Genomic DNA, 14,998 nt, shown 5'->3' on the forward strand with positions numbered 1-14,998 from the left:
ACTAAGGTCACTCAGGCTGTGGATCAGAGCACCCAGAACCACAGTGGGTCCTGGCCAGTCGAGGAGGCCACTGGGAGTCCATCAGGGATTGCTGGGCACACAGATCATGCCAGTGACTCTCCCTTTTTCCCTCTGCTGAGTGCTGACCTCCTGCTTCACAGCGATGGAAAAGCTGAGCTACCCCTCAGGCTGCTTCCAGCATAAAGATGTCCCAGCACCTCATGCTCATTAAAGTTTCCAAAGTATGTTTAGATGAGAAGAGGTGTAAATCCAATTCATAATCTTGTATTCTGTTTGTCTGAATTCATCTGCAAATTTATTTAGACTGATTACACATTCTATTCCCTGCTGTGAGCTGGGATGTTCTGTTGGTTGCTGGTAAGCTTTAGAACAGCAACATTGTTTCACCCTAGAAATGGCTGAATTTTGTTACACCCTACAGAGGATGGGAGGATTGGGAATACTTCACTCCTTCCCTGCCCAACCCTTCTAAACATCACTGGCAACTGGTGGCACAACGACAGCCCCTGTTGTCTCTATGCTCCCTATCTCCCCCAGAGGACAAAAGTCAGCCATCACAGAGGACATTCACTGCCTACCTCAGAGACTCTTGGTAGAGTTTGCTGGCACATCTGCAGAGCAAAACATTCTACTTAGGCACAAAAAACGATACACAAGTGAAAGAGTACTCAGTGCTATAATTTGCTTAGGGGAGACTCTGGGTCTTGAGAATAGGGGACTTGCCTTAAAGCCAAGGTCCTGATCTCTTGTTAAGTTGGTCCCTCTTAGGCAAAACCACTTTCTTTCCCTGAAACTCAGTAAACCAGAAATTTTTATAAAATGCTTTATGGTCCACATGTGGTAAGTTCTATGCAAGCCACACATTACAAAAGCAAATGCTCTTCAGAAAAATGACTGTGGCTGCTTTCTCCTGAAAAATACTTCCTGGCTAGTTCAAGCTTCTGGATTTCCCAATATCTACAAACTGTGAGACTCCTCTGCTTGCTCTCATGGACTGTTGCTATTTGGTTTTCTAATGAAATCAACATTTTGGCAACTGGATCTGGAACATTTACAGGAGATAGATGTGGTGTTCTGAGAAAACTGCTGAGATGTTTCAGCTGGGGAATTTCAATTATTTTTTTAATTCATTTACTACTGTCTAAGATGCATGAGAGTGGAAGACTGTGCTACCTGGCCTTAACAAAAAAAAACAAAAACAACCCAAGACTTGATTATCCTGCTTTAATTGCTACATAATGAACTGTAACATAAAAACAAAGATGAAGTTTTTGTATAATCTGATTAATAATGTATCACTTATAAAACACTGTGAATAAACATTAGGCCACCAGTCTGAAAGAGCAGCAGAAAGTTAAACCATCCTTTCTGTTTGCTTGCTGAATGTATGGAATTTCTCAAACACTGATATATTTCCCTTTTACATTCAAAAGCATCTGAAGTAGCTTTATTTAGATTGGCTTTCATTTTATATTTCCTGCTTGTGTTTACAAAATATCTAACTAGTACTAGTACTAGTGGAGTCCTGCTATAGAGCAGTACTCAAACTTACTATCAATAAAAAAGAGTAGCTGAGTGAGTTCTTCATAAGAAACTGGTGATTTGATTGAGTTACTTAAAATGCAAATACTTCTATGTGTGTTCTCACTTTGACTGTGCTTCTGCTTTACTCCACCATTAATGTCAAAGTAAAAAAGTCTACCTGAGCATGGAAAAATCTACATAATGGGAAAGAATCTCTGTTTTTTGTAAAAATATCAGTCTCAATTACAAAGTATTTTTCAAAATACTGGGTTCTTGCTATTTGGATACCTTTAGTATTAAAGCAATTGATGCCTTCCCCATGATCAGCAAAAATAAACATCAGAATTATTATTTTTTAAAAAAATCCATCATGCTATTTTTTTACTCCACAGAAGCAACAAGTTGTATGGAAAAGAGATAGATCCATGTCAAGGCCAGCTACAGAGTACATGAGCCCCAAAAGCAGAGGCCTGTACCAGAGGCAGGAGGAGCTGAGAAGTCTGGAAACTGGTTCCTGGCAAGGAGATGCAGCGCAACAGGCAGGGCTGCAGGATCAGCAGGGGTTAAAAATCAAGGTGTTTTTGGAGGGCAGATTTTTCCAATAGAATCTGCTCCACTTGGAAAGGAGTTAATTATCAAAGAGTTGGAATTCTTCTTCCTGTTGCCAGGAATGAAGATAGCTGGGTTGCTTCTTAATCTATTGCAGTTATTTGGATGGGGGGTAAGATTTCATGTGGGGAGGTCCTGGTTGTGTCACCTCTGCTTCTGTGGTAAAGCCTAACCAGCACCATTCAGAGGCAGGGTGAGCAATGCTGTCTGCCTTTTGCAGGCAGGACTTGATGTTGAGACAACTTTTTATACCCTGTCCTTTTACCAGATGCTGTAATCGGAACTATCAACATCGAACCCACTGGGCCAGCCACTGAGGAAAACATTTCAGTGGAGTTGTCAAGTGAGTGTTAGAAACTGCTTCACGAACCTTACAGCTTATTTTGTAATATACAGGGAAGAGGGAAGGAAACGATACTCCAAGAGACTCAAACTATCAAACTACTAAACTGCAAACAGGGAATTTCACAGGTTTTTCATATTTCTCAAGGTTTCACTGTGTATCTAGCAGCTATTTCTCCCATTTTCCAGGTCCAGACCAAAATATGAGAGCTTTCAAGTGCAGAAACAGAACCCAAACTTCCAAAGACCCATACTGCGTTATAACTCAGTTTTTCCTCTGCTTCTCCTATTCTCATTTTCACTATGGAAAAATTCATTCTTAGGAGCTTTCCAAGTAACAAACAATACCTGCTTTAAACTGCAATGCAAGAATAGTTGATTTTTATGCTGGACTGCAGCCATGCATGTAATTGAGCTCTTTCCAAGCATCCACTCAAGGGAAGTTAATCACCTCTGCACTTGCTAACAGGAAACAACATTTAAAAGATGAAATCAGATGCAGGTGAGTATTCATCAAACTAATTTTAAATCTTTGTGTTCAATCCTCAGTTCCACATTAAACCATAATTTCAAAATTTAGTAGATTACTTGGGCCTAATCCATATCTCAGCTATGATTGAAATATATTTTCTAACTGAATATGATGTGGTTACTCTTGAGTAATTTCACTGTGGTATATCAGAGGAGAGTTTTGCATGGTGTATTTCTTTAGCCCAACAAGCTGACATGAAATGTTCTTGCAACAGGAAGAGGGGAGATTGTAAGATCTGACTGTCTAAAATGAACTGATAGCTAAAAGGTGCTGTGTTGCTTATCTGCCACCTTTAAATGACAATTCAAAGAGCAGGATGAAGCATTAGGGCAAGAGGTGAGGAAAGTGAAACACCTGCTTGCATTACTCACATGCAAGTTCAGTTCAAAGCTCTGCCAAGCTTTGGCAAAGAAGATCAATTTTGATTCCCATAGGCTCTGTTAGAAAAATGTGATGCAGCATCTCCCTGCCAAAACCAGAAAGAAAATTACACGTAAATAGTCTTCATTTCATTTTAGAATCTTTTATCAGAATTTTTCCAGCTACTGAGGCCAAAAATGTAGTCATCCCATCTCCTGGGAATCAAAATGAAAAGGAAATAGACACCTTAGAGTCTTTCCAAGTCCCAAGAGTAAATTAGTTCTTGCTTGCTAAAACACAGGCATAAGTAAAACCAGCAGTGGAATGACACCTGGAAACATGATTTCTAGCCCAAAACCCTACTTCTAGATTAACAAGAAACAGTAATTCCAGTGTCACTTTTTTTAACATGTTCACAAACCTTGCAGTGAATGTGTTTTACTTTTTCTCACAACAAAATCTTGTAGCTATTTTGTATATTAATTTTTTGGACACAATCTGAAATCCTTGTCTTTTCATAGAGGAAAACCTTCTCACAAGATTTTTGTCCAAGAAGTCCAGGAAAAAAACAAGTTTACTTCTCTTCAGCCAGTTTAGGGAAGTATTTCCTGATTATCCAAGACTGGCTATGGTAGGAACAAGTAAGACAAACACCAAAGAAATAGGAGAGGTCTCTTCCCCAAATTCTTGTCTCTTTCAGTTACTCATACATTTTTATGTTTTGTATGTAATGGTGCAGTTCTTTCACTGCAGAGGGCCTGTGATATGTACATGGTTTGAGAGCTGCTCATTAATTGGATTGTAGTTACATTCTCTACACAAATTTCTATTTATTCTGGTATAATTCAGCAATGCTCAATGCTAAAAACATTGTTTCTGTGTTTTGGAGGAAAGTGGCTTCTTTTGCCAATTTATTAGTGGGGTTTTTTTTTTCCTCACAATAGATCCAAAACTCCTAATCTAGGATGACACCCAGTAATCTAAAATCTTAGAAATACCCTCTTATACTTTTCTCTGCTTCTTCCAGTGCACTACATTTGCCAGTCCTGAAGCTGGGGAAAAAAAACAAGATAGCAGGACCAGTTCTAAAATTCCAACCCATCATAGAGTACCTTGCCTTATAATCCACATTAGGGATTAAAATTGAAAGCTTTTACCTTTAATGGTGAGGAACTGCTCATGCCTCTTATGAGTGTGAGCAGAGTTTCCCTGTCTAGTCTTATAGGTAGCTAAGAATTATCTGTGACCTGTATATTTAATTTGTTTTCACTAAGAACTTGGTCTTACTGGTTTTGGTACCTTTGCCACTCAATGTCTGTACTTGCAGTGAGCAAAACCTCTTGTCTGGCAGTGCACTGCAGTGTTTCCCATGCAATCAAAACATCTGGATTTTATTAATTTGTCTTGTAGGACAAGAGAATTTTGCTGGAAAAGATGAAGAGAATTAGCTTTAATGGATGTTAGCTGGAGCCACGCATTTGAACCTTCCATCCATATATTTAATTCACATTGTCATTTTCTACCTCTTCTGAAAATTAAATCCTTTCCATATGTCTCTGTTCATTGTTGCTTCTTAAGTCAGGAGAAAAAAACTTAAGGGTAGCAATTAAGCAGAAATGTATTTTTCTACTTCTGTAAGGTTTGTGGAAAATGATGTTGAGATCTGCCTTCAAAATTTGCTTTTGCCTTGTGTAACTACTGAATTGTAGGCCTACAAAACAAGATGTTACTAGGCAATGATTTGGGAAAAGAATGTCTGCTGAGGTGCTTGACATTGCCCAGATTGCAGAAGCCACTTTAAAAAAATCATTTGAAAAGATATATTGGAAGAGATCATCTTCATTTAGAAGAGACTGCATCATGATTTCTTTAGTGGCATGGCTGTGATTTTATCATTTGTTTCATTAAACCAGGTATCTATTTACAAGTAAGGGATATTCTCCACATAATTAACAAAACAAAACTAAAAAAGCCCCCCAAACAAAATTAAACCAACTAAACAAAAAAACCCAAAACAAATCAAAAACAAACAAACACCAAGAACTCAGCAAACAAATAAGCACTGGCTTGTTTTGGTTTGGTTTTGTTTTTTCTTTCCCCCCACCCCCTGCTGATTCTCCCATTTGGCTATAATCACATTCTACAATAAATTGGGTAGTTTATTAAATTGTTTACAGATGATACAGTTAAATCTGGAAAGCTGTTAAAATAGGTGTTATTGGAGACCTAGCTTATGTTGATTTTAATGTGGAAAAAAAATCAGATATGAAAAGAAAATGAAATACAGAAAAAGAAGGAAGTCAGACCATCTGGGTACTTACAGCAGTAAAATGCTGCCCATAAATTAGAGATCATGATATCCCTTTTCCCTCTGTCTCTTCCTCATTACTAAAGAATGGGTGGAAATGTTTGCATTTTTAAAGAATCCACAGACCTAGGATCCTACTGTAGGTGAAATGAAAGCTTTGCTTTTATTGCTGGATGAAAAGACAGACATGTGTCTTATTTCTTCTCACGTTTGGAGAATGTCTTCTGAACTCAGCTGCAGGAATACTTGATTATTAGATTTTAGATAAACCCACTTGTAGTAAAAGTGTCCAGTATCATGAATTATTACAGTACAGGGAAAAGTGGCAGCTGATGAGGCAAAGAAAACTAAGAAGTGGTCACCAAGACCACACAGAGCTTTAAAGGAATTCAAAGCTGAAATATCTGACCATTACTGAGATTAGAAAGTGCCATTTTTTAACTAAAGTGTTCCAGGAGAGACTCAGAAAACAAGAAGCCTGTCAGCCTGATATCTATCCAAAACAAAGAGGTGGAAACTGTAATATGGAACAGTGGACATCTGGATAAATATGACTTATCTGGGAAGAGTTAAAAAGGTTTTCATAAAAGGAAGTGCTGCCTCACAAACATAAGACAGTTCTTTGAGGGGATCAAAAAACACGTGGATAAGGGTGATCTGATTGATCTTGGATTTACAAAAGGCTTTCAACAAATTCCTTCACCAAAGGCTTTTAAGAAAACTAAGCAGCCATACCATAACATGGCTTAGAAGAATAAGGTGATAACACATTGGGGAAAAAAAACCAGTAATTCACATATAAAATATGTGCTTTGAACTAAGCAGCGTCAGACAAGATTTTAAGATTTTGAAAGATAATTCCAGGAACACATTAACTCTGCAGTGTCTGAAAAAGAAAATCAGGTATTAGCAGTGTTTGGGTTAGCAACTAGAGAACAAAATAGATATCATCATGTTATTGCATAAATCCCAACTTTGTCTGTTTCCTGAAGGCTCTGTGATGTTGCAGAGCCTCGTTTCAAGAAGAACTTAGAAGTATAGAGGATATAGAGAAAGAAAATGAGGAGAATGAAACATGTGAGATAGTAAAGGATGATTAATTATTCTATTCACTGTTTGAAAAATGGTGGCTATGCAAAATGTCTGTAAAATTAGTGCCTGGGAAGTGTGCCTGGGGATTGCTTGGTCACAGTTTCCCTTGATCCATGAACCAGTGGACATCAACCTGTAGGATCCAGATTCAAGGCAGAGAAGATGATTCTTTATGTCACTGTGTAGCTAGGGATGACTTCCCATGCTAAACTCAAGATATTAAAAGTTACGTAGGCTCAAGAGGAAACAGCATGCAAAAGTTCATGGAAGAGAAATTCCTGTTACAAAGTACAGAGCTGCCACATCCTGCTGAAGAAGTCTTTGAGCAGACGCTGCCTGGGGAAAGAAATGCTCCATTTTCTATGTTCCATTTTGCATCTATTATCAGAGACCACATTTCAGGATAGATGCTCTCACTTTGGCTACTCTACAACTATGGCTATTCCTACCTTATCAGAGCTCCTCCAGGCTACTGTGCTGGGCTTTTTGACTGGCAGTTCTTGAAGGGAGATGAGCAAGGGGAGGCTTGACCTGGAAACCCTTTAATACAGATCTCATCACACAAGATCAGATTGAAGCCAAAGCTTTCCCTGTATTTGGGCATAGATAGATTTTGAATGACTTCTGCCATTTGTCATTTTCCCAGTTTATAGGCTTATTTGTGACGTCAAAGTTTTACCACTTGTTGCCTAAAACTGCATCTTTAGGTTTTAGTGAAATGGTGGAGATAGTGGAAGTGGTTGAATGTAGATGTAGTTGACATTAGCTTGAAATTTTTCAGTGTATTTTGAAAATAATCTCAGAGTTGATGCAATTTATTTAAACTCTAGAAATTACAGAGACAAAAATGCCACGAACTCCATGACAGACTCCACTTTTATCTTGATATCCAGTTTCTGACCAGCATTTGGAAATCCCAAAGGATGCAAGAATGTACAAATGGCTATGAGCAGTATTAAAAAGCAAAACATACTGCAGCATAAGCATTTAAGAAATTCATACAGGGCCAGTGGGAATTGTTAAGGCCTATGGAATATTTTTTTGTGACATTAAGACATAGGAAGCTTTGGGTCTCCCCATCATGGGAATAGTTTAGTCACAGACTTCAAATGGTTTCCTTACTGCAGAGCAAACAAGAAATTTACCCTTAGAGGAAAGCACCAATTTGTTTGAAATTGTTGTTATAAAAGCCCCTCAACAAGCTGACAAGGTAAAAGTTATTTCTCTTATTTATTTATTTTTTTTCCTGTCAAGATCACAGCTCTTCTCAGCTCAACCAAAAACTTCTGTATCAATTTAAATGTACCAGGTTAAAATATCCCCAAAGCTTTGTCATATACCAAAATCACACAGGCTGTGGTGTTCTGACTGGTCATTTTTTTCAGCTAAACAATCACTAATCAAGGTTGTTCTGTTCTAATATTTTATCCAGTTCAGTTACAAGGTCAAAAGTGACAGAAATTGTATCTAGTACAAATTCCCATCACGTATGTGACCATCCAAATGCAGGGGTGATTCCCTTTAATTTGATTTCTCCCATAAGTATATGAAGAAGCTCAGAAACAGAGATCAGATTTGATTATTCCTTTTTACCAAAATGATAAGAGACTAATACAAGCTCAAAACACCCTAACAGTAATTCAGCATTTCACCACAAACTTGTAACATTTGAAGGACTAATAATTATGTAATAAATTCTGCTTAAACAGCTGCTTAATTTTTGTACTGAACAGGGTGTCATAGAGCATTTGTGCAGCTACATACTGAAGAATTTTATTGCCATAAAATCTGTAAGGACTTGCATCGTTAGGTAAAAAGGAGATAATTTTGTCTGAAGCAAGATTCTGCCTAGGGAAAGACTAAAAATGTTTCCTTCAGCAATGTATCAACATTGCAGATGATAATAAGCAATTAGCCACCTTGGACTATTTCAAATGACGTGTCTGCATTAAGGGTTTTCTAACAAAGTCCCTTTAAAGGCCATCCCCTTTCCTAGTATGGCTTCTCTGATGGTGTTTTCCTTAAATGTTTAATTATATAGCAATCTGTTGACAAAAAATCTTGTTTTGCTTCTCTAGAGCTGTTGACTTGTAGTCAGTAAAGCAAGGATTCCTCCTCCTACTAAATCCTGTTATTGATTTTTCTCTGTTTCATTAGGGATCTTCTCTCCACCCAGGCTTTGTGTTGCCTTAGTGTCTGAGAGGACTAATAAAGGATTCAAGCTCCTAAAAGTCTGTCTATGTTTTCCAGACAGAATATTTCAGTTTAACAGAAGATCCTGTCTCTACCTTGGTATTTTGCCTTTGAAGCATCACTTTGGGGGTCACTTAATTGACAGATGCACTGGATAGGTGTAAGCCCTCAGTGGTTACCTGCTAATTAGATGCAAAGTCATGTAATTTAAATGATGAGTGTTCCCTGTAACCCCAACACCTCTGACAGCTTAGAAACAACCAAACGTTAACACTTCAGAGGGGGACCTCAGTGAATTTATACTGTGAGAATTTGATGTCCCAATACTCTGGGTTTCAAAGAAAAAGGTGTTTCTTTCAGAAGCTTGTCCAGACATTAAAGACAGCTCACCTGCTGAACACTTTCCTTTAGAACCAGCTTAATTCAAAATGCAGTGTGATTTAAACCAGGCTACCTGACATTGGGCTGAGGTGAGTAGGAGATAATGCTGTCAGTTGTTAACACCCAGCTAGAGGAATGTTCATCCTATGCTGGAGAGCAGTCATCTCTTAAACCACCACAATACCTCAATTAATTTCCTTTTTTTTGGTGTGTGCTTATAGTAAGGTTCCCCTTTAAAGACACAATGCAAACTTTCCATTGATAGCATCTGTAGAGGGATCTGATACTTCATTTCAGTAATCCTCTTCCCCTCTCTGGTAGGAAAGGCAGCAGGCTGCATAAGAACAGGTATTTTTAGGGTCCAATAGTAATTCAGGTCATAGCTAAATCGCAATGCACATTAAACTATACTGAGGTCAGAGAGAACTAGAAAAAGAAGCAATTCCATGAAAAGAAAATGATAAAGAAGCTTTTCTCCTTTTTTTATTTTCTTTTTTTTTACATGCCTGCAGTGCTGCAGAAAGTGCATGCAGAGTAGAGATGAACGTCCTGAAGCCAGTTCAGACTAAGTGTATCAGTTATTCAGAGGATGTACATGCTGCTTCCCCTGACATTCTGCTTCCTTTGTTTGGAGTAAAAATGCAAGAAATGGGTAAATTAGAGTTTAAAACGTCTGGGACCAGTTACTAAAGTAAACTTATTTCCCAAATTGTCACAGGGAAATGTACACTTCATTTTGCTGTTGCTTTGATTTAGCTGGCAGGAGAGCCCTGTTCAAAGGCAGCCTTCCCTGCCTCACGGGCGAATCACTTTGGTGTGCATTCCCTCAAGTTCCAAGTTCACTTACTTTCCTTTGAAGGTGGGCTGAGCATCGGAATCTGACGAAAGAGTGGGCTGTGCCCTCGATGCGAGGGAGCTCTTCCATTCCCCTCAATGACTACATTTGCTCGTGCAGTACACAGCAGCAGCAACAGTGTGGTGCTCTGGGTCTCCAGCTCTGCCCGGCAGGCGAAATCTCCAGCTCGCTGAACATCTGCAAGCCAAGTTTTTCATGTTCTATGTGAATGCTGCCCAACTGCACCAGGAAAATGGGCACAGGGGATTATCTCTGCATTGCTATGAGCGGAGGGGCGCCGTGGGGCTTCAGGCTGCAAGGGGGCAAGGAGCAGAAGCAGCCTTTGCAAATCGCCAAGGTAGGAGCATGACAGAAAGATGTTGTTGGAGTTTTGTGGGCATGGATGATAAGACCACTCTGTTTAAATCCAACTTGCATCCTGTTGGTGTGGATCTTGTTGTGATGCTTGCTCAAATTTGCTAATTTGTTTTACAGAGATTATACAGGTACTGATTCTGTCTATGCCAATAAAAAGGGACTATTACTTTTTGGTAGCTTGCAAGTGTTGCAAAAAGTTTCATTAAATTCCAAATATTTCAATTGTGATATGATGAGTGCCTTTCAGCTCCTGTTTGCTTCGCTCTCTGGCTCTGGGCGCACTCGGCACATCGCAAAACTCAATCTCATATTAGGAAATGCTGGCTTCAGACATCTATTTATGATAGTTTTTCTACTCTGGTCATAGAATAAATACAGCTTTATCATGAGAAAATGTTCTTACTATTTTGGGAATCCTGGAAAGCATTACACTGACTTCTCTCTGGTTTTGGAAAGTTATCCAGTCTTAGAAGCAGCTTTAATAGATGCCAAACGTTCCCTCTTATATTTCATGAGCAATGCTGAAAATTACTGGACACTTTATAAATTATCTTCATGTATAGAAGGAGGGCAAGACAGACAGTAGAAGCTGACAATAAATTAAAAATAGGAACTGGTAGCCCCAGCTTGCAGAAGTACTATTTCAAAAGTCATTTTGTTAAAAATCAGTGCTCAATCCAGTGCAACAATGAAGATTTGTCACGGTTATTAAGGCTTATGTAACTGTATGGAGCTGCATTCTGTTCCCTGAAACAAGAGGGACAAATTTTGTCCAGGGCTCTGAGCTCAGCAAAATACCTCTGGCTGAAACAGTATGGGGACTGATCATCATCCCATGAGCCCTGCTAACTAGTTAAACTGCGGGAGAGAGTTTAAAATGTATCTTATCTCCTTCCAGTGTCTTGGCAATGCAGTACACTGAGTGTGTTTGCTTTATTTTGATATAGTATTTTAGATGAGTAGTTCTTAAGCTGTAACTTTCTCAAGGTTTCAATACATATATTAATTAGTTAACTTTAATTTACTTGATCAGCTAACTTTTTCACAAACAGCAGAAACAATAAATCTACCTCATTTTATAGGAGGTCTTTTTAGCTCCTCTGTCAAGAAAAGAACATCTTTCACTCTTCTTTTCACTTACTTTCTATCACATTAACCATATCCAGTAACGGAACTATGATTTACTGGGGGTCTGAACAATTTTTCTCATTCCTGTTAAGTTTTTTGTTTGTTTTTCTACGTTTTGCAAAACTTGAACATGCCCACTTTTTTTCTTACTGATGGGCAATGGTTGCTGTGCAAGTAAAGCCTCTGATAACAGATGGCAGTGGACTCCTGCCACCTAGTGAAAACTTGTAGCTAGAAGTTAAAAAATCGTGAGCAACGGTAAAAGGCAAGTGATTACATAAACCAAAAGTAAAAAGCACAGGGGTTTGAAAACAAGATTCTTACTAAACTTTAGTTTTCCTGATGAAAACAGTCCATTCAAGTGTGAGGGTGTTTTTGTCTGTTTGGGTTTTTTTTCATATTCACATCCTAGACTGGGGCTCTTAATTCTGGGGTCTGTTTTAGGATTAAAGGTTGGGACTTGAGATAGTTGTATCTTAATTCTAATGCATTTTCAGTAGTACATATTATTACTGTGTACTCCATTTTCTAAGGGAAAATCCCCAGGAAAATCTACCCACATTTAGAAAAATAATAATATGTATTTCTAGGAAAAAACTCACAGGTACATGTTTGTTTTGCTGTAAGTGAAAGGAAAGGCTCCAAAGGGATTACTTACCTTTGTTAGAGCGGAGGGAAGGGCACTCAGGTTCTGTCATGAGTGGAGAAATGATTGTGGTATAGATCTAAAGGGGAGAGGGATATGAAATGGAGGGAAATGAGATAATCCATTAAAATACATCAGGACACAAAATTCCCAGATTTGCACTTACCTACTCTTTGCTAAAGGAAACATATTGTTTTTAAAGCTGATGGAATAAGCACTGCAGCTCACTGCCAGAAGCAGCTTTTACCAGGTTTTTTATACCTTTTAAAATAATTTTATTACATTTGTAGAGAATATGTAAACCATCCCTGTCTTTGCCTAGCTCCTAAAGCATATATTCAAGTAGCATTTCCACTGAAATCCATGAGAGTTTTGCCTAGAGTATAAATTATTGTCTTCCATTACCATGCAAAGCATTAATAGAGAGATTAAGACAAACCTTTTACCAAAAAATATCTTGGTACTTTTGCAGATAAAACAGGCAATTTTCAACAGCAAATAATTTTACAGCCACTAAATTAGATTCAAGACCTTTCAGTAATTTGTTAGTGTGAGATTGCAATAAACAGATTTTTCTAAAGTATGAGAAAGTATCATTCTGCTTTTTTAAACTCTTATTCAACACATAGATTTGACTCATTTTCTGTAAAGGCATAAGAAGTATTTAACAATTCTCTTCCTCTATACCCTGGCTCTGACCACCAACTTAGTTTGTGAAGTCTGATAATGTTGCAAATACTTAATAAAAACCTATTTTTAGTTAAAAAGAATTTGCACATTGTATATGCTGTCCCAATATAAAACATAAGGGCTTTAAAAGAAAGTATTTTAAATCCTGTGTCCAAAGGCATACTGTGCTTAGAAGGTTATCTAATAAACAGATGTTATTTTAAAAAAAAAACCAAACAGTTTAATCAGGGGTCCAAAGCTAAGGAAAACAGTGGTTGTGTGCATCCCCTCACTAAACCATGTCATTGCTGTGCTGTAGGATGGCTTTCCCAAAGCAGGAGATGGGAAATCTCAGTGTAGCAGTGTCCCTAGAAGGATAAGTATCCAAGATATATAAAAGCTGAGCAATGCATGATGTCCTTTCCATTTTACCATGAGGTATATGAAAGAAGATTTTAAAAATTAATATAATTGTGGTTTTTTTAATTGAAAATTTCTTTGCAGCTTTTAATTTAAAATATATAGAAAATAATGTCTGGTTTTCTGAACTAGCATTTGAAAGGAAGTCCTGTGAGTTTTTCTATTAATACTTAACAATAGTTAACAGTAAAGATATATCCTTTAAGAAGCATCTCTTTTGCAACAGGCAATTTCATGAGTTGTCCTAAAGATGATTTAGATTTGTAATTCAACTGCAATGTGACTCTATTAAATTATCTTTGCAAGAGAGGTACATCATTCTCAGCGTATTCGTTACCTGCACCAAACAGTAATTTTATGGACTCATTGTCAAAGTCTCAGTGCTCCAAGTTTGGGAACTTAACCAAATAGTTCTAACATTTAAGGGAGGCAAGTTGCACAACTCTGACCTGTAAGCACTTCAAAGGAAATCTGGATTAGTATCCTAAAAGTAAAAATGAACAGATGCTTACAAGGACACTTCTGCTACTGCTTCCCAAATTGTAGTTTTACCTTTGGCTTAGTAGTGACATGTGACAACTGGCTGCCTGGTCATTTTAGACTTGTGCCTTTGTCCATCAACATGCTCAGATTTCAAGTCTCAGTTTCATCATTTTGGATTCATTGGAACCTGAAACAGAAAGTGAAACTCAAAGACTTGGGAACGACCTGAACCAACAGTGTGAAAATTAATGTTTGAATATGATTACTTAATACTGGATGCACACAGAGGTGGGCTGTGTTGTGGTAGTTTGACTTTTTCTCTGCTTTTATCCAAAATACTTGACACATACAGAACAACCCCAAGAGGTTTTCATCAAGCTGACCTCTACACTTTGTCTAGCAGAAAAAAAATAAGGGGTGAGACATTGTTAGCACAGTTATGCTTTGGACCCTGAGGTAAGGCAAAACACACCACTGTCACACATATATGTGTGAAGCATATATTGGTAAACAGTTGGTCTATCCACAAAAGACATCACAGCTCCTGGGTTGAAGGAAACCTTTTAAAGTTGTTGTCACATTGTCACCCTTGGCAAATGCTCCCGCCCGCAGGCAGGTAAATGAGGTTAGGGAATGCAGGATCTTCCTGTCTCTCTCCACCACTGTTTGGAGCTGCAGTGGTCAGCGAGCTGGGTGAGGGCTCAGCCCTGGGCTATCACCACCCTGCTGATACCGCCTCGTTTGTACCCCTTGACATTTCAAACAGGATTTGAAGACAACTTTATGCAATAGCAATCAGCAGAACAAGCCATGTTTAAAACATGCTAGTTGAACTTTGGCAGCAAAGGAGGGGAGTTTAGAGTCAACCTACATGATTTTAAACACAACTTGCCTTACTTGGCCTGTATTTGAAACTGTTTGTTTAAATTTGCTGGCTAATACATTTCCAAACATAGTTTGTTTTTGCAGCCTGGACAGACTCTTACTCTCAAATTCACCCTTCAGACCATCTGACACAGCTGGTATTTGCTGATATTCGGAAAACCCTGCAAGGCATATTTACATATTCTTTCAAAC

At 38.2% G+C, this 14,998-nt stretch overlaps 1 protein-coding gene and 1 long non-coding RNA gene across 3 annotated transcripts in view; one reads left to right on the top strand and one right to left on the bottom strand.

The window, feature by feature from the left end:
- The first annotated feature begins 10,328 nt into the window (after window positions 1–10,328).
- SYNPO2 (synaptopodin 2) overlaps window positions 10,329–14,998 on the top strand; it is a 77,590-nt gene continuing 72,920 nt past the window's right edge. For both annotated transcript variants that reach the window (XM_015624031.3, XM_015624033.3), the window contains exon 1: window positions 10,329–10,555. In XM_015624031.3, coding sequence (XP_015479517.1) covers window positions 10,427–10,555 — 129 coding nt within the window. In that variant the 5' untranslated portion in view covers window positions 10,329–10,426. The remainder of the gene's footprint in view (window positions 10,556–14,998) is intronic.
- LOC117244242 overlaps window positions 10,342–14,998 on the bottom strand; it is a 35,839-nt gene continuing 31,182 nt past the window's right edge. The window contains exons 3-5 of the long non-coding RNA XR_004496943.1: window positions 13,991–14,108; window positions 12,362–12,428; window positions 10,342–10,395 (exon numbers count right to left, since the gene is read on the bottom strand). This is a non-coding gene — a long non-coding RNA (uncharacterized LOC117244242). The remainder of the gene's footprint in view (window positions 10,396–12,361; window positions 12,429–13,990; window positions 14,109–14,998) is intronic.

The sequence above is a fragment of the Parus major genome, chromosome 4, assembly GCF_001522545.3.
Source record: "Parus major isolate Abel chromosome 4, Parus_major1.1, whole genome shotgun sequence".
Taxonomy (NCBI): Eukaryota; Metazoa; Chordata; class Aves; order Passeriformes; family Paridae; genus Parus; species Parus major.